General features: G+C 48.6%; 1 protein-coding gene across 50 annotated transcripts; it reads right to left on the bottom strand.

Moving 5' to 3' along the window:
• Nucleotides 1–125: 125 nt before the first annotated feature.
• On the bottom strand, nucleotides 126–17,808 carry MBD1 (methyl-CpG binding domain protein 1). 50 transcript variants are annotated; one of them, XR_009534831.1, is made up of 18 exons: nucleotides 17,607–17,807; nucleotides 16,259–16,392; nucleotides 9,989–10,103; nucleotides 9,727–9,893; nucleotides 9,559–9,641; nucleotides 9,347–9,387; nucleotides 8,603–8,971; nucleotides 8,365–8,439; nucleotides 8,115–8,234; nucleotides 7,963–8,031; nucleotides 7,204–7,371; nucleotides 6,530–6,829; nucleotides 6,299–6,436; nucleotides 5,814–5,948; nucleotides 5,669–5,730; nucleotides 2,476–2,770; nucleotides 1,373–1,643; nucleotides 126–980 (listed from the first exon to the last, which is right to left on the bottom strand). XR_009534831.1 is itself a non-coding variant. In XM_060121564.1 (18 exons), the coding sequence occupies exons 2-18, from the start codon at nucleotides 16,366–16,368 to the stop codon at nucleotides 2,628–2,630; spliced, it is 2,115 nt and encodes a 704-aa protein (XP_059977547.1). In that variant the 5' UTR covers nucleotides 16,369–16,392; nucleotides 17,607–17,807; the 3' UTR covers nucleotides 1,804–2,627. The 50 variants fall into 50 exon arrangements, 48 of the variants coding, with proteins under 48 accessions (XP_059977567.1, XP_059977556.1, XP_059977547.1 ...); XM_060121564.1 differs by lacking the exons at nucleotides 126–980; nucleotides 1,373–1,643 and adding an exon at nucleotides 4,467–4,579 and having other exon boundaries at nucleotides 1,804–2,770; nucleotides 8,603–8,731; nucleotides 8,825–8,971; XM_060121565.1 differs by lacking the exons at nucleotides 126–980; nucleotides 1,373–1,643 and adding an exon at nucleotides 4,467–4,579 and having other exon boundaries at nucleotides 1,804–2,770; nucleotides 7,204–7,368; nucleotides 8,603–8,731; nucleotides 8,825–8,971.
• Between the last annotated feature and the right edge of the window lie 1,628 nt (nucleotides 17,809–19,436).

The raw sequence follows: 19,436 nt of genomic DNA, 5'->3' as shown, positions 1-19,436 counted from the left end.
TTTCTAGTTATATCTTGTAATCGGTCTAAAAGCATAAGAAAGGTTAGTGGGCATTTTGTTGGTAGGCTAAAATTTGAGGCCATCTCTAAGTTAATCTTCATGACATAAATCATCACAAGACAACCTTATTCGCGTAGTTCTTTACAGGAATTTACAAGTTATTTTCACACATAAAACCTCTGAGCCTCACAAATATCTTACAAGATTGATGGAACAGCGGGTATTATCCTCATTTTACAACTAAACAAAGCTGAGAGAGCCTGTTTTGTCAGCCAACTCAACCAGTAATGACAAATTTGTTAATAAAATCAGGAAACCGGGGCTTAGACTTGAGGTACCCTAGGATGGGGGGCAATCAGATGGGCTGGTACGGCAGTGACACGACCTGGCTGGGCACAATAAAAACTAGGGCCAGGGGTAGGATGTGGATTAGAATTGCAGGTGATCAGGCTCTGAGATTCCGGATCCCAGGCAGGAAAACAACACAGGTCAGGAAACCTAGAAGGGGCCCTCAGCACAGGTGGAGACCACAGCTGTACTTCTGGTCAAGAGCAAGGTGGTAGTTAATACCTAAAAGCCAAATAACACTTTGGTACTCTTTCTATAGTGGGGGTGAACATAGAACCATCACTACAACACAAAAAAAAATCAGCACCTAGTCGGTCACTGACGTGTAATAACCAAAGTACAACTAGTACTGTGCATCCCATCTTAAGACCGCAATTTACGGTAAATTAGCATTGCTTAATCATTTGTAATGCGCCCACTTCGGATTTTGTAGGCAGTAATGTTTCTAGGTTTGGACTCCATTTCCTGAATTGCTGGTTCAGGCTTTCAGCCACAAAACAGTGTCTCTCTTCTCTTTCAAACTTTCTTTTAATAATTCTCTCATTTTGTCTTTTATGTCCTATAAAGCTTCTTCCTTCAACTGCAGTTCGGAAAAATACTCATTTTCATTTACTGCTAAGAGTTTACGTAGCCTGAAACAAACAAAAAAGAAAGAAATTAGATGGTTGTCTCCGTTCCCTGGACACGGTCCTGAGGGCCAGTTCCTTCATCTTCGATTCCCACGGGTGCCTGGCCCGCCGGCTGGTCTGGGTGGAAGCACCCTGACACCACACCCTTGGGCAAGAGAAGCGACGAAAACGCCCTCGGCCTAGGAGCGGGTTTTGGTAAAAGCCACTGAGATCCTTGGGCGCCCGTCGGTAAGTAACCTCCGAGGTCTACAGCCTGGAGTTTTCAGCGACAGATAGGGGAAGCGGACCCTTGGCAATACCCGGCTGCCCTGCACATCCCAGCGTTGGTCCTGAGCTCGTCTTGCCGCGCCCTCACCCTGGGCGTGTCCCGTAATTTAATTCCGCTTCGGTTTTACCTGTTGAGCCACTTTGTGAAGAGGGGATTCGGCTTCCCACCGTGACAGCTCGGCTTGGGAACAGAAGCCTGGACCCAGCGGAGGCCACGCCCACGCCCCAGGGCCGCCCAGGCAGGCGGGTGAGGGGCAGCTTCTCCCGAGCCCCGGTGGGAGGACCGCGGTCCGGGCGCCGGAGCCCCCTGGCGGGCCTATTCAGTGGGTGGAGGGGCTGGGCCAGGAGCCAAGCCCGGTGAGACGAGGCTTTCAACCAAGTCTCAACCTCCTGGGAGGCCTAAGAGAAGTGATTCACCCAAGGTCCACGGACAGAACCTGACTTTGCTCTTGCCACCCACTATACCACTTTCTCAGAGGCAGTCAATCAACATTTAAGCACCATCAAGAGTCTCCAAAAGAAACACTAAGTGTATAAATCAGTAAACGGGACAATAAAAATCATTTAAAAATAATTTTAAAATAGAACAGCATAGAGATAGAAACTATTTATATTATTTCCAATGCCTATTGTGCCCCAACAAGGTTCACGCAAGGGCTGTCCTCCCAACAGTTTCCTGAATTCTGTGTTTTCACCATTAAATTCCACGATAAAGTTGGAAATCCATTCACCATTTGTAAATACATATTGATGTATTTAATAAAACTGCATGGACTATATCTTTTTCATTCCTGAATCCCAGTATTAAGTACAGTGCCTACCATGGGCCAGGTTCTCAATACTCGAATGACACAAAAATAGCCGAGACCAGCAAGTTTTTTCTGGGTGGGCTTGACAGAATTTCTGTACTTGCTGGGGTCACCATGAAATCCATGGTCTTCAGCTTTGCATTTTCAGCAACGCAGCTTTATCACGTTATCCTTTATCCTCAGGTGAGTAGTGAGACCCTTGGGAGCTGATTCATGGCAGGGTGGCTTTGTAACGTGTCACCTTGACTAGGCTACGTTTCCCAGTACTCCCTTCCCCGTACGCTTCCGGTTAGGATGGGCCACAAGAGACATTTTGCGTGATATCTGGAGGGCAGAAGTGAAGCAGCAGCACACTCGGAAGGTTGGTGCAGGGGCACCAGGCACTGTTGCAGTTCACACATGTCATTTATCTGCTGGCTCACCTCGTTGGTATGGGGCAGCAGTCAGGCCTGCAGCCAGGCCTGCAGCTGCTCCACCTTCCCCAGGATCTTCCTTCAGCTTCTCTAATTCCTGGCCCAGATGCATATTTAACTCTGTGATGAAGGGCACCAGCTTCTTCTGCAGGAAACCCACATCATCGAAGTTGGAGGTGGTGAGAGGCTGACATGGGTTCCGGGCCATCCGCGTGGTTTGCAGCTCGTGCTCGTGGGCGCCAGTGTCTCCTCGGTCTCCCACTCTTTACATCCATCTTCCCTTCCCGATTGCCTGCCCTGCAGACTTCAAGCTCCAGCATTAGATGTAAAAACAACAGCCTTACAGAGACTGTTCAACCAGCTCCCACAACTGCATAAGGTCAAATCCCTACAATAAATCTTCTAATATACATATTTATATGTACATATACACATAGAATCTTTATATTAGTGGTGCTGCTTTTCTGACTGTATCCTCATACACACAATAACCAAACTGTTACCTCATGAATCAGAATGCTATTCAAATAAATTTCACTTAGGACATCACTGTCAAAATACCACTAGAATACTAGGATTGAGTGGTTGGATCCTTGTGGGGGGGGAGCAAAACAGTATCAATAAAATTATCCAGTCTTGCCTCTGGCTGAAGTAGGCAGGGTGAGGCAACGGAAGGAGAAGAGGAGGGTGGCAGAGGGCTATATAATGAGTTAAACTAGAGAAAAGTTTAATCTACATCTGAATTATCTAAAGCTGCAGAGCTGGGACTAGAGTAAGGCAAGCAAAGCACATAGGCTACAAAATTTAAGGAGGGAGGCATGCACTCAGTCCTGCCACTGTAAAGCTAACTAAGTAATGAATCACAGGTCTAATTTTCTTGGCACTTTATGCAGAATTGGAAAGTGAGGCAGGGCTGAGCCAAGACTGGCCCTTAGGCAGGACGTGAAGCAGGAACTCGGACTCCTAGTAGATAGGGGCTGAGAGCAGAAACCAAGCACAAAGGTCACCAAGGGACAGGGGATTCGAGTTGTGAGGAATGATGAGCCAGGCCAGGAGCTTTACTTCTGAAGGCTGCTTTGGCTGAGGACGGGGAGTGACGGTAACAAGCAGCGCCAATGGGGAAAGATGCCCTTTGGGTTTGAGGGATCCTATGCAGCACCCAAGGCCTGGGAAGAACCCAGTCTCAGGAGTTGCGGGTGCTCTGATAAGGTGGCACCATCCACAATGGCTTGGTGCTCCCTAAACCACCCTAAGGGCAGCAGTGTTAAGGGATTTGTTATAAAGCTTAGAGTAATCCACCTTGTTTTCAAGGTCACTGGAAACTTGCGTTAATATAACATTATTACACACTATTAGATATAGGTTATAGTTAACAGTTTAGTGGCTTAACTTAGGACAAGGCTTTTACAACCTGGGTCTGATTCTAGGCTCTATCAATATTAGCTGTTCGACACTGGACAAGTTATGTAGTTTCTCTGCATCTCAGTTTTCCTGTCTGCAAAAATGGGCAAAACCAATGCCTTTCTAGAAAGATGTTTCTGAGGACTAAACTAGGTCCATGGGAGGAACTCACCAAATAGCAGTTCCTTTCCTCATTTATTCACATTACATTCCCAACTGCTGTCTCCCTGAGGAAATGTTTAGAGTCACGGCCAGGTCTCCTCCAAATGTATTTAAAATTATTTATGATGATGGCTTGTTTAGGCTGAAGGTGGCTTTAATTACATCCCATCCCAACTCCCCCATCCTTAATATCCACACTTCTCAGGCTCTTGGGATTTGCACCGGTTGGAGCAGGTGCACCAACTTTCTACTCTTTTCCTTCCTTTTCTGCTTACTTCCTCTATAAGCTCAAAGTACTGAACAGGCCTGCTCCTCTGGTTTGGTGGTAGGTTTTCCCAGTTCCTACTGACTCCCACACAAGCCCTGGCAATCCATCTATGGTCCAGCCTCTGAGCAGATCAGTGTTGTCTCTCATAAAGTCGGTCTGTAAATATCACCTTGAGTCCTACAGTCTGCAGAAGCCTCCAGTCTACTGCTTTCTAGCTCCAGGTTTTTTAAGGTCCTTGGACCTAGAGAAGAGGGAGCAGGTCTGTATGTTGAATGAGGTTCCCTATGTGCAAAATGGAGCATCACAAACCATTCCCTACTCTTCCATTTCCCCTTAATTTTCCCTTCTCTCTTCTAAAATCTTCCATTACAGACAATGTAGCACATCAAGCACATCATTACCTTCTCCGGTAATATGTAATGACTTCATGCATAGGGGAAATAAGTCTCCCCAGTTGGATTATAAGCTCCCTGACGGCAGAAATCCTGTATCTTCTGAAGGATAAGCCTTCCAGGGTCATTGATTCACCACTGTATGCCACACTGCAGTGTACCCAGAAGGGCCGCAATCAGTACCTCAGTACTTGCCCAGGTGCAGGTGGAGAAGTCTCTGGCCTGCAGACACTAGTTTGCAGGAACAAAGGAATCCAGGAGTTTAGGCCAACAGGTTTATGTTGCCTGTGTCTGGGGCTCTGTTCAGGGCTGTCAGCAGTTCTGCAGGAGGCAGCATCCCCCTGTCCTCCTCCCACCGTCCCAGTCCTTACAGGCACCTATCCTGCCTTCTACTGCCACGCCTGCGGGGACAGTCCTGTGCAGCAGCTAAAACAGTAAATGACCTCAACGGGCTCTGGAAAGGCTGAAGAAACACAGCCTAATCCCTTCCACAGAGGATACTCCAGTTGTATGTGGATCCAGATCACAAAGCCATCTTAGGACCCAGGTCTCCTGCCCACCCACCACTGCCCAGCCCACCCATTCATCTTTTGGAGACTCCACAGGCCTTCAAGACCCCGAATGATAATTCTCTGAATAAGAATTCATATATTAAGCCTGACCTCTGTGGATTTTCTTAGGGATATGGGGACAAGGCTTTCCTTTTCTTTTTCTTTCAAATCTCATCACAGGTCACCAAATCCTCTCCCCCCATCACCTCCCGTAACCCTCCTCAAGAACAGCCCTGACCTGGACCTCAGGAGAAATCTCTAAGGTCCTGTACAAACCCCGTCACTGACTGTGACAAGAGCAGTGGTGTGGGGCCTTTACCTCCCACAACACCATGCCAAAATGCTGAGTGTACTTTTAAGACTCAGGGCCCACATCTGACAGGCACCCCACCCAATCCCATCCCCACCCCTCCCTGTGGAGGGCACACCTTGGCAACCAGACTGCTGTGTCCCGGAGGCGGGTTCCACCCAGGCTGAAAATCTCCGTGATCTGGGGAAGAATTAACACCAGGGTCAACATGGCTGGTGGGGCTAAAGCAGCGTCAGGAGAGTGAGGTGTCCCCCAGCACTGACCACGGGCGTGCCAGCCCCTCCTGCCTCCTCCTCTGGGGCCAAGTCAGCGGTGGGGTCATCCTTGTTCTCCTCCTCCTTGTCCTCCTCAGGGTCAGGTGGCTCTTGCTTCACAGGTGGCAGGCCTGGGTCTACTGCCTGGGGGAGGTGGAAAACGGGCAGTTGTCAGAAGGGTAGGGCTGGCCTGAGGAAAGTGTCTCTATCAGCCAACATGTCACTGTGCTGACAATCCCACTTCTGTCACACTTGAGCACAGAAAAACCATCTCTCTGCCTACAAACCTTTCCCATTCCTCACAGATTTCCATTCTTCTGTTAGCTGGGCAGCAAAGCAGGCAAAACTAGTTGCCTGGGGAGGGTGGGGCATCTGTCAGACAGGCGGGATGATTCTGTGAGAGGCTGTCATCAGCACACTATTACTTTGCTCAAAGAACCACCATCATGGCTCACCATCACTCTGCTCACAGACCACCCATCACTGACCCCCACCTTGCTGGGGCAGCCAGGCAGCAATACAGGAGAAGTCAGGATGGCTGTGCCCGGTGTCCAGTCTTCCTGGGCATCCGCCTTCTCTTGCTTCACCTGGGGTAAGGCCACGACCCAACTCAGGCCAGGGCACTGGGCCTCCTGCGTGAAGGAGGATGGCAGCAGACTTGGTCCCAGCTTCCCCACACGAGGCTGGGTGGGGTCGGGAAGGGCAGGATAAGGTGGGACCCTCACCTGTAACAGAGCCGCCGTGGAGGCTGGAGCTGGGCCAGGCACCTGCACGGGACTGCTTGCACCCTCCCGTAAGAACACGAGGTCGGTGCCAGGCGGGGGCAGCACAAAGCCACTGCCTGCTTCCTGCTTCACTGGAGTCTGGGCACGGTCTGGCTGGGCCATGGGCGTGGCCAAGGGAGGCTTCGGGGTCTGACCCAGACGGGGCCTTCGAGCAGAGCCAGGCCTCTTTCGACGCGGGTAAGCTGCGGGTGGCCCGGCGCCATCCTCGGAACCTGCCCAGACACTTGGCAGCAGCCGCTTCTGTGAGGAGAGATGGGGTGTTATGGCTGCTGGGTACGATGGCCAACCACACTACCCTGCCCCGATCAATGTGCCTGTGACTCCGCTTCCCCCGCCCCCGTTAATCCCAGCACAGAGTCTCCTCAGGTATGAGCCCCTCGTCACCGAGCCTGCTAGTCTCCTGTTGGCAATGCCAGTGCCACCCAGATTCTTCATTTATCTCAGCACAATGTCTGCTAATTGCTGGCAGAACCCCTTGCCCCACCCACCGCTCCGAAGCTGCAGGACCCATCTGGCCAGTCCCCACCCACCTACCAGGCCGGCCCATCCCTCTCAGGCACCGGGGGGCCTGGCACTGATCGTCCCACCCACCTGACCCATCCTGCTGCACCCACCATAGCAAACTGCAGGCACTGGCGCCAACGACACTTCTGGCGCTTCTGGTTGCTGCCCCCGAATTTGGGCTTATCACAGCAGAAGTCGCAGTGGCCACAGTCCATCCGCCGCAGGCAGGCCGCACAGGCCCCACACTTGCGGTTCTGCCGACGGTTCGTGTAAGGCTGCTGGGGAGCAGAGGGACGGGGGACGCTGTCACTAGGACAGTTACAATGCTGCTCCTGTTACTCCTCCACTAGCCCCACTGGAGGGAACTGGCTGGACACTGGTCTTAGCCTGACTCCCCACTAGTCACACCTCAGTGTCTGCTAGTCGAGCACCAGGCAGCATCACTGTACCGGATGGCCCTTGATACCACGCGGACTGTGGCTGCTCCAGCACGGTATCATCGTTCTGTCTGCTAGTCCCCCACTAGCTACCAAAACAATGTCTTTGACCCCCATCTCCAGCAGGATTTTGCTGACACTCTTTTAGCTCCCATCACTGCACCTGCAACATCTGCTCATCCTGCGTGAACTTCAGTCACCACGTTCCTCTATTAGTCCCACTAGAGTGCTGGTTCATCCGACATTAGGTACTGTCAATTCACCTGTTGATCCCATATTAGTGCCTACCCCACTGTCTGCTCATCCCACACTAGCACCCATCACTGTGCCTTACTATTCCCTTATTAGGCCCATGGCAGCATCTGCTTCTTTGGGGTTAACCAAGTGCCCTGGGAGAGTCTAGGCTTGTCCAGGTAGGGTGAGGCCACTCACTAGCTCGTCCTCGTCTACACAGTAATAGATGAATTCAGCAGGTGGCGAGGGGGCCAGGGCTCTGGGGTGCTGCAGAGGCAAATGGGGTGGGGTCAGGGCAGGTAGTGGGTGAGGTTACGGTTGTGCCTTCCCCCTGCCCACCAGGGCCTCACCAGCTCTGGAGACTCTGGAGGCTGCGAGGGCGGAAGTGCAGGCAGTGGCTGGGTTCGGGGGGGGCGCCGCCGGGGAGCCACCTTGGAGTCGCAGCCTCCCCTGCGGCGGCCGTGTTTACCCTGAGAGAAAGCCAGAAGGACAGTTTAGGCTTGGTGTTACCAGGTAGACACAGGACCACCTGCTTCCCCCGAGGTGTGCAGAAAGCATGCATGTGGGACAGGCAGGCAGAGGGTGGGCCGGGGCACTCACAGCAGGGGGAGCCACAGCTAGGGGAGGGCGTCGTTGACATCGCTGATGGTGGCGGCGGAGGCGGTGTGCAAGGTGCTGGCAGACAGGGGCAGGCGGGGCCGAGGAGGTGAGCACAGGACGGAGGAGAAAAGAAGACATGAGGTGGGCAAGGCCAGGTTGGGAGGAAGCAGCGGCAGCTGTAACAGTACAGTGAGCTCTGCCGCGGCCCACCAGCGCCGGCCCCTCCAGCCTGACTCACCCGCAGGCAACGCCGCTGGACGCACCTCCACTGGCGCCTGAGACCAGGGCGGGGAGGGCGAAGGCAGACTCGACAACGGCCACAGTCCTCTCGGGTCTGACAGCCCCGGCACACTCCACACCCTCGGCTCTGTGGGGGGCCGGAGGTGTGACGCATGGGGCCAGGGCTATGAGGGTCAGGAGTGCAGGTGAGCCTCGGGCCCACCCCACCTGCCCGACTCACCCTTTCCACAATCCGGAGGCACCGTCTTCGCTCACACTTGCAGAACAGCCCCGAGGCCACATCATGGGGCAACTGCAGAAGGCAGGTGGAGCAGGCCCCACAGTCTTCTGTTACCTGGCAGGCCGCACACTCCCCGCAGCCCACACGCTGCCAGGAATGGGCGGGGCAAGGTCACAGGTCCAGGCAAAGTGGCTCCAGGAGCACTGCCCCTCGTGTGTCTACTGACCCCACACTGGCCCCCATCATCATGTCTGCTCGTCCCCCATTTGTCTCATCACTCACTGTCTGATGACTACTGATTAGCCACCATCATTGAGGCCATAACGATGTCTACTGTTCCCCTGTGAACCTCGTCACCGTGTCTACTGATTAACTCCCATTACTGTCAGCTGACTGTAGCTAGCTCCCTACAAAATGACTCTGACACCCTATGGATCCATCACTGTTCCTTCGAACTCTCACCAGCCCCATCACATCCTGCTCCCACCGCACACTTGTGAGGAGGAAGCAGGTCGTGCTTACCTTAAACATCCTCTGCTCCCGGTTGAAAGCAATTCTCTGTGCTGCAGGGAGGAAGAGAGTAGAAGAGAAATGTAAAGGGAGCATCAGATACCTGACCTCATGACTGCCTCCATCCTGACATCTACCATTCAATCTCCAGCCAGACACCTGTGTCCTAGCCTGACGCCAAGCCTGCTCCGGCTCTACCTCCCAGTGCCCCAGGGGCCACTCACCTCGGCAGTCCTTGCACAGAGTCTTGAGCCGCTGCCGTCGGGTTCCATCCCCTGAAAAGCTGATTCCACAGTTCTCACAGCACCTGGGACAGGAAACATGGGCGTGGGGCCGAGTGCACCCCCAACCACAGCCCTCGTGGACCTGGCTCACTTGAGGCTGACACTCACCCAGGCGCAGGAAGTGAGGCTGGGACTGTGCCAGCATCAGCCTTGGTCTCATCCCTTGGGGCCTCCTTCCTGACTTCGCTCTTCGAAGGTCCAACCTGACGTTTCTGAGCCTTGGCTGGCTTCGAAGGCTTCTTCCGCTTCCTGCTGGGGATGGCCAAGGAATGGGCCTGGAGATAAGAGCAAGGGCAGGAAGATGTAAGTCAGCGGGTGGGTGTTAGGTGGCTCAGCCACTCCTGCCTGGGTATCCCACACTGTACAGTACCTTGGGGGCTGGATAGCACAGGATGCCTTGTTTGAAGTCAAAGAGGGTGAGATCGCACGCAGGGCCCAGGTATCGGGTCAGCTCAACTTTGCTTCGGATCCTGTCTCCTGTGGGGCTGGGGGTGGGCCAGGACGGGTTGGTACCTAGGTGGAACCACTGCCACTCCACCCCCACAACCCTCCCACTGGGCTGGTGAATAGGCCTGCAGAGCTGGTGGGATACAGGAGGCAGCCTGGGATCAGCCTACGAGCCCCGACCAAGTAACTACCCCAAATAATCCTGAACAGCAGGAAGATAAAAGGTGTATAAATACCAGCAAGTATACAGACAGTAATAAGTAATATAAATGTAAACAGATGTGCGTGTATTTATAATGTGTACCACTAGTGGTATTCTATGTAAGTGAAAATAAACACAAATAGGAGCACAAATACATTGAATAATGTAACTGTGTTAGCATTACATACTAAATACATAGACAAAGAAAACTTATATAAGACACAAACAAATGTTTTAAATATAGCTGGCCCTTGAACAACACAGGTTTAAACTGTGCAGGTCCACTTATACATAGATTTTTTTCAAGAAATATACTGGAAAATTTTTTGGAGATTTGTGACTATTTAAAAAAACTCAGTGAACCATGTAGCCTAGAAATATTGAAAAAATTAAGAAAAAGTTAGGTGTGTCATGAATGCATAAAATATATGTAGTACTAGTCTATTTCATCTTTTACCACCATAAAATATACATAAATCTATTATAAAAGTTTAAACATCAAAACTTATTTATCACACACTTAAAGACTGTATGTGGTACCATTCGCAGTCAAGAGAAATGTAAACAAACATAAAGATGCAGTATTATACCATAACTGCATAAAATTAACTATAGTACATATTGTACTACTATAATCATCTAACAGCCACCTCCTGTTGCTACTGCAGTGAGCTCAAGTGTTGTGAGTATCTGCTTAAAATGCCATGGAAGGCTAATCATCTCCGAGTGAGCAGACTGTTTCTCCAGTAAACTGCACATCACAGTAGAAAGTGACCCCTTGCAGTGGTTCTCATGTCATTTTCATCACGTTTAGCGCAATACCGTAAACCCTGAATAACATCATGGGACCCATAACAAAGTGTAACTAGTGATGCTGGAAGTGCTCCCAAGAAGCAGAAAAAAGTCATGACATTACAAGAAAAAGCAGAATTGCTTGACATGTACCATAGACTGAGATCTGCAGGTGGTTGCCCTCCAATTCAAGATTAATGAATCCAGTTGTAAGGACTATTGTAAAAAAAAAAAAAAAAAAAAGGAAATTCATGAAATCTATCGCTGCAGCTACACCAGCAGCTCGAAAACCTTGTATTTTTTGCAAAACACCTTTTTATCTCGCGCTGAAAATGCAGCTCTTATGTGGATGCAGGATTGCTATAAGAAAGGCATACCTATAAATTCCAATATAATTCAAGAAAAAATGAAGTCACTGTAATGACAGCTTAAAGCAAAAGGAAGGTGAAGTCTCTAAAGCCAGAGAATCTAATGCCAGCAAAGGATGGTCTGATAATTGTAGAAAGAGGTTTGGCTTTGAAAGTGTCAAGATAACAGGAGAAGCAGGTTCTGCCAACCAAGGGGCAGCAGACAAGTTCCCAGACGCCATTAAGAAAATCATTGAAGAGAAAGGATACCTGCCTGAACAAGTTTTTAATGCAGATCAAAGTGCCCTATTCTGCAAAAAAAATGCCAGAAACGACATATATTAGTAAGAAAGAGAAGTGAGCAACACGATTTAAAGCTGGAAGGGACAGGCTAACCCTACTGCTTTGTGCAAATGCAGTCAGGTTTATGATCAGTACTGCCCTTATCTATAAAGTTGCTAACCCTAGAGCCCTGAAGGGAAAAGACAGACCCCAGCTGCCAGTCTTTTGGTTGTACAAGAAGACCTGGACAGCGAGAACCCTTTTTTTTATTGGTTCCATTGATGCTCTGTCCCTGAAGTCAGGAAGTACCCTGCCAGTAAGGGACAGCCTTTAAAGTTCTTTTGATATTGGACCACACCCCTGCCCACCCAGAACCCCATGAATTCAACACCAAAGGTGTCGAAGTGGTCCACCTGCCCCCAAACACAATGTCTCTAATTCAGCCTCTAGATCAGGGGGCCATAAGGACCTTTAAGGCTCATTACACACAGTACTCTACAGAAAAGACTGTCAACACTATGGAAGAGAACCTTCATAGACAGAACATCATGAAAGTCTGGAAAAATTACACCACTGAAGACGCCATCGTTATAGAAAAGGCTGTGAAAGTCACCAAGCCCAAAACAATAACTGCTGCTGGAGAAAACTGTGTCCAGATGTTGTGCATGAATTCCCAGAATTTACGACCAAGTCAATCAAGGATATCATGAAAGAGACTGTGGATACGGCAAAAAGGGGGGAGGGGATGAAGGGTTTCAAGACATGGATCTTGGATTCAAGAGCTATCAGACACCACACCAGAGGAATTAACACAAGACGACTTGATGGAGATGAACGCTGCCGAACCAGTGCCAGATGATGAGGAAGAAGACGAAGAAAAAGGAGTGCCAGAAAAAAACTGACATTAGACAATCTAGCAGAAGGGTTCCGATATTCAAGAATACTTTGACTTATTTTACAACACGGACCATTCTATGATATGGACACAAACTAAAGCAAACAGTGGAAGAAAGATTGGTACTGTGTAGAAACACTTTTGGAAAAGTGAAAAAGCAAAAATGTCAAACAGAAATTACCATGTACTTCTGTAAAGTTACACCGAGTGTTCTGGCCCTCCTGCCTTCCCTTCCACCTCCTCTCCTTCTGCCTCTGCCGCCCTCCTCAGCAAGACCAAACCCCTCCTCTTTCTCTTCCTCCTCAGCCTAATCAACGTGAAGACAACAAAGATGAAGACCTTTATGATGATCCACTTCCACTTAACGAACAGTAAATAATCATCAGGCTGTACAGTTAATACTTACCTATCGTGTTTGTGCGTGGGTATCTTTGTGTGAAAACCTAACAACTGTACGGCAAGAACTGTATGAGACGTTTCATCACCCAAGTATTCATCTGTGCGAGACTTGAAGTGGATTGCCTATACTTACACAGGCATAAGGTGAGTGATATTTAATATAAACTTAACATGTTAGTTTTCTTACTGTTTTATAACTTTGCTTTCAAAGAATTACATTACCATATGGTATGCCTCTCTCTCTGGCAATCAGGGAAACTGCCTATCGTCACAGGTAAGTGGTTTTTAAAAATGTAACAATGTTCCCAATACTGTATTATGAATATGATTATAATACTGTATGCCATAAAAATTTTACAATTCATTCATTAGTGTACAGGTGAGGCTACCATGAAGCAATCCATGAAGCAATCGTATCAATTATAGTACCCTACCATAAAGCAATCATATTGCTCCTTCTTAGTTATCAATGTATGAATTGTTATACCTGTAAATAAACATAAATTTTTCAATTATCTTTTCATTTTTGATGTCTGGTATTAGTAATATGTATAATATCTACAATGTTTTGTATCATATAAGACAATATTGATGTAGGTACTGACATACAAGCAATTCATCTTGTAAACAGATAATGTAAACTTATGGTATTGATAAATACAGTACAGTACTGTAAATGAACTTTTTCTTCCTTATGATTTTCTTTTTTTTTGGCTGCACCGCACGGCTTGCAGGATCTCAGTTCCCCGACCAGGGATTGAACCCGGGCCACAGCAGTGGAAGCCCAGAATCCTAACCACTAGGCCACCAGGGAACTCCCTTATGATTTTCTTAATCTCTTCTCTAGCTTATTTTACTGTAAGAATACAGTATATAATATATACAACATACAAAATACGTGTTAACTGTTTATGTTATCGGTAAGGCTTCCAGTCAACAGTAGGCTATTAGTAGTTAATTTTTTTGTGGTTTTTTTTTTGCCGCGCCACATGGCACTCAGGATCTTAGTTCCCCCACCAGGGATTGAACCCATGCCCCTGCAGTGGAAGTGCACAGTCTTAACCACTGGACCACCAGGGAAGTCCCCAGTAGTTAACTTTTTAAGGAATCAAAAGTTATATGTGGATTTTCGACTGCACAGGGGATTGGCACCCCTAATCCCTACATTGTTCAAGGGTCAACCGTACACATATAAGTAAGTGTACATATAGATATACATACAAATACATATGTAAACAAATAAATGCAACTACATACAAAACAAAGTATAAGTAACTGATGTTGGGAGACAATATTCCACAGGTCTCTCACATTTCTACATGTCTTTCAAGAGCAGCATTGACTATCCTTTGTTATGAACTATCTTTTCAAGGATATGTGTACAGCATCAGCCTTGGAAGATAAGAGATAGGGTGTCCTTCCAGAGCAAAGGGAAGGCATCCTTACTGTCCTAACATTATAAAAGACTGGATTCCTTAAGCTCAAGGTTCCTCTCCTACAACACAACCCAGTGCGTGTGTAGGTGCTAATTAATTACTCTCTTCATGTCACCCTGTGGGAACTGGCATTTGGTGAACTGACACAATAACGATGACATACTGGATACTGCTAATGCTGTGAGTAATAAACTGTCTTTCATCTCTGAACCAGAAGCCTCATATCTCCTACTAGCATCCACAGAACCGCGACACATTCACTTGCTATCTTGCCTTAATTAGGGTAAAATCTCTGGCCTTTTCAGTTCTTGATCATTGCACTTATATTTATAAATTTTGAAAGTTTTATAAAAATTGTAAATATGTGGATAAACGTACAACTAATATAAATAAACATATAAACATTTAAAAAACACCATATGTTTATTTATAAACATATAAATAAGTGTAATTGTAGGTACAATTTTACTATATTCCTCCAAGGAAACAACAACTTACATACAAAAAAAGTTTAAGAAATTTAATAACCGTATCACTAACATATTCTAAAAGACCTTAAATCCTTAAATGTAACTGGTTTATAAAAATGTATTTTCATGTATTTACAGTCAATTCTCATTATTCACAGTAATCTGTTCTATAAAGTCACCTTGAACACTGAATTAGTGAGTACAGAACCACTGCTCCTAATGGAACTACAGGTTAGGTTCCTGTAAGCCTCTGGTCACATTTTGTCAGCTGATCAGTATGTAACCTTGTTTTATGTGTGTTTCTGTTTAAAGACACCCTGCTTAATACAGTCCTCTTACAAATAATTAACTGCATGGTCTTTGAATGATTTAAAGCCAGGAGCTTTGGAAGCCATCTGTGTTATATAGGTTCCTTTGTCGATGTAAAACAAGCCAGTCTCATCAGCACTGAAAACCTACTCTTCTACATAACCCTTTTCCTGTATAACACTTACCAGGTGTTTTTTAAATTCTTCCACAGTCTCTTATCTGCAGAACCTGCCTCACTTGCAAATTTAACACATTTCACGATGTATCACCTTCTGAAACGTGTGAGCCAGCCAGCACTAGTTGAGACAGGGTTAACATTTTCATAACCCTGGGTAACATGACTGTCAATGTCCTTTGCTTTCAGCCTCACAACGCTGTCCACTACACTTTAATCATCATCTCATGGTTCCGCGAATTCAGCCACTTTAACACCTTTTCCTTAGCTTCATCAGATACTATAGATGTTACTTTAGCACTTTCTGGAGCAGCCTCATGTACTAATTGGCAAATTTCCTCTTCTTTTTCTAGATATACTGCCTTTTTGATTTATTAACATTGAACTCACAGCCAACAGCACTGCAACTCATGCCTGAACAAAACTTATTTAATATGTATTTTCTGCATATTGCACATCCCCGACTTCTTGCACTTAGAACACTGGACAGCACTTCAACACTACACTTGGGGGCAACTACAAACAGCAAAATCACCATTAAAAAGTACAAAAATGCAAAAAACAGAACACTAAATAGACCTCAAAAAGGATACTTGTTTACAGCACAAGAGCTAAAATAAGAAAGCCTCGTACAACCTCGGCTGGGAACACATGCATCAGGCGACTTATTTTTCGCTGCTCTGTGCATATCCACAAATGACCATGAAAGCACAGTGAGTATGACTTTGGGGGTACAAACAAATTTTAGTAAGCAAATTTGCAAATATGGAATCTGCAAATAAGAAGGACCAACTGTATATGCATAATTTAACCCCACCCCCTGATTTCACCCTGCCTAACCAGGCTCAGCCCTAACCCCTGACTCTGTCCACAACCCACCCAGTACCTCTGGTAATAGGTGTCTGAGCGTCCACAGGTGGCACCTGACTTGCGAAAGACCTCACGGCGCTTCCAGCCAGGGCCCAGGGCTGGGCAGTCCAGCCAGTCCTCAGCCATGGGGCCACAAGAAGGAGCAGCGGCCTGCAACATGGAGGGGGCAGTGGGAGAAACTGAGGCTCTAGGGAGGAACATGTTGTGCCCCAGGCCGCACAAACCCACGGATCTATTAATGCTTGTTTAAGATCTAGGACCTGCCACAAGCAACTGGCCAATGTAAGGAAGAGAAAAACCCCCATCCCCACTCCATTCTTCCCTGTCCTGGGCCCAGGAGCTTGTCATTCCCCCCACTTCTTGACCGGCTAGCCCCATCCTCAACCTAAGGGTCTCCATCCTCAATGCATTCCTCACTCTCAGCGTCCTAATCCCCAATTCCCCCCCAGTCTCAGCTTGAGAGACCTCAGTCCTCCCATCCTCAGCGCAAGAGGCCCCCATACAACTCGTCCCCAGACCCAGGTCCCAAACTCTCCCTCAGTATCCTAACCTCCCATTCATTCCCTTCCTTGACCCAGGAGTCACTAATCTCTCTCTTTCAGTCTTTTAACTCTTCCATTCCTTCCCTGTCTGCTGTCCTCTTATCCTGCTACCTCAGTATTATTGCCTCGACTTCCTCTGTGTCCTCTGCCACAGAGCCCCCAGCTCCTCCATATCGTTGACAACCTCGCCCACCTTATTTTCCCTCTGTCGGTGCTCTAAGCCACAATTTCTTCCCAAGCCCCCAAACCTCCCTATTCCCCTCTTCTGCAGCTAAAAAGTTCCCTTCAGCGTCCTCATCCTCCCATCAGCTTTAGACATCCCTTCCGCGTTTGAACCCCCCCCACCCCATTCCTCTCCTCTTGGGCCAGGATCATGCCATCCCTAACTGTCAGCGCTCTGACCCCCTATTTTTCATCGTCCTCCATATGAGACCCCCGTGCCTCCCTTTCAGCATTCCAACGCATTTCTCCCCGTCATCAGCCTGAGAGCCCCTCATTTCTCCCCTTGAGCGTTCTGGACCCCCATTTCTCTCTCCTTAACCTGAGAGGCCCCGATATCTGCCCTCAGCGTTCGGATCCTCCCCTATTCCTCTCCGTCCTCGTCCAAGACCCCGACACTTCCACCTGTCAGTCTTCTGAGCCCATTCCTCCCCGTCCTTCCCCTAAATTCCCCCATTACTCCCCTTCAATATTCCGACGCCGCCATTCCTCCCACTCATCGGCCTGAGGGCCCTTCACTGCTCTCCGTCAGCGTTCTGAGCCTCAATTCTTCCCCATTCTCCGCCTGAGCGGTCTCCATTTCCACCCCCACGACTGTCTCACCAGCTCGGCTCCCGCCGGTACCTTCCACCGCTCTAGGTCCGCTGACCCATGGCGAGGGTCCCGCCTGTGGCTCTCGCCTTGCCCAGCTCCTCTTCTTCCTCCTCCGCAACCGCTTCCTCAGAAGCTGTAGCTGTCGCCGTCGCCGTCGCCGCCGCAGCCGCCGCCGTTCGTTGCTCCAGGAACCGGATATCCGCCGCCCAACTCTCGGGCTCCGCCCCCTGGCGGGACGCCTGCGCGCTAATACCCCGCCTGCGCGAACCCTTAGCGGGGAAGACTCCACGCCTGCGTGCTGAGTCCGGTGGAGGAGCGTGCCCCTTTTAAAGGGACCTGCTGCGCTTGCGCGCCGACGTCCCACTCAGGCCGGCGCCTCATCGGAGACTTGCAGCGCCTGCGCACCTCGCTTCGCGCCCCTCCGTCCATCTCGTTCTCGCCTGCGCTCTCCAGTCCCAACCTAAGGGGAGGAGGGGGATTGGGGTTCCTGGTCTCTGTTTGGTTGGCGATCTCCACAAGGAGTAACTGGGAGGGAGGAGCGGAGAAGGCTGGCGTCGTGCCAGAACACTCCTCTCGCGCCTGTTACCTTGGTCGCGCCTGTGCTCTACCGTTCCTCCTGTCAAGGAAAAATTAATCAATAGTCGATCTAAAGAAGAAATAGAAAATTTTATTTGAGCCAACTTGAGGATTATAATCTGAAAGACAGTGTTTTGGAAAACTCTGAGGACTGTTCCATCTGTTAGAAATGGAAGGCACAGTTATGTACATCTTTGAGACAAAGGATCAAACATCAAAATGGCACTGACTTTTTTTTTTTTTTTTTTTTTTTTTTTTTTTTTTTTTTTTGCGATACGCGGGCCTTTCACTATTGTGGCTTCTCCCATTGCGGAGCACAGGCTCCAGATGCGCAGGCTCAGCGGCCATGGCTCACGGGCCCAGCCACTCCGCGGCATGTGGGATCTTCCCGGACCGGGGCACAAACCCATGTCCCCTGCATCGGCAGGCAGACTCTCAACCACTGCGCCACCAGGGAAGCCTGGCACTGACACTTTACATTAAGTTAGCCAAAGGTGCTGTATGGCTGAACCACACTGACTCCATTTTTTCAGTTCCATCATAGGCCCACAGTCCTACCCTCCTCCCCTTTCTCTGTGAAGGAGCTTTATTTAGCCTACTCAGAAGGAATGCACGAGCGCCAGAGAAGTTCTCTATCAGCTTTTACCCTTGCCTTCATCTGATATGAAAATTCGAAGAATGCCTTTTGCTGACGCAGATGGTTAATGATTTGTGAGGAATAATAGTCCTGAGACCCCTGGGAAGAGAAAAAACCGTGGTTCCCGTTGGCATGGACGTGCTTCTCCCTTAGTAGTGAAACGGAGGGCTAACCTGAGTAGGCCCACCAAATTTAACCTGCCTCACTTGCTTTTAGTTTGCTTTTAGTTGATTTTAAACTAAACTCCCACTAGCTTCCTTATATATAACATCCCTGACATATGGGTCACTGTAGTAATGGTTGCTTAAGTTGTTTTTCAGGAACTTGGAGCTAGTTCTTGCCCGATTCAGACCGGTTGAGACTACTGACAATCTAACTGGACCTGCATGATGACCTTTTAACATCAGAAGGCCCAAAACTCCACCCTCAGAACATGCTAACACTGCCAGTTTTTGAACATGTGTCCTATGAAGAACCATGAAGCTTGACTACACTTGCACAGATCACTGATTACCTCGCTTTTCTTATTTCCAATCACTTTTCCCCATGCCTCAGACCATCCTGTCTCTTTATCCCATAAATATTCCTAAAACCTATCTTTGGGAGGTGGATTTGAGATTCATCTC

This window comes from Lagenorhynchus albirostris, chromosome 14, assembly GCF_949774975.1.
Source record: "Lagenorhynchus albirostris chromosome 14, mLagAlb1.1, whole genome shotgun sequence".
Taxonomy (NCBI): domain Eukaryota; kingdom Metazoa; phylum Chordata; class Mammalia; order Artiodactyla; family Delphinidae; genus Lagenorhynchus; species Lagenorhynchus albirostris.
Note: the sequence above shows the minus strand (reverse complement) of the source record. Positions and strands in the feature narration are given on the sequence as shown.

What these genes read in the sequence shown, in the direction of transcription:
- MBD1 (XM_060121559.1), bottom strand. Translation starts at nt 16,368, where the DNA reads ATGGCTGAGGACTGGCTGGACTGCCCAGCCCTGGGCCCTGGCTGGAAG. An exon ending in TCCAGCGGCGTTGCCTGCGG is followed by an intron (nt 8,440 to 8,602) that starts GTGAGTCAGGCT and finishes CCTGTCTGCCAG; the next exon opens with CACCTTGCACACCGCCTCCG. An exon ending in CTCCAGAGTCTCCAGAGCTG is followed by an intron (nt 8,032 to 8,114) that starts GTGAGGCCCTGG and finishes TTGCCTCTGCAG; the next exon opens with CACCCCAGAGCCCTGGCCCC.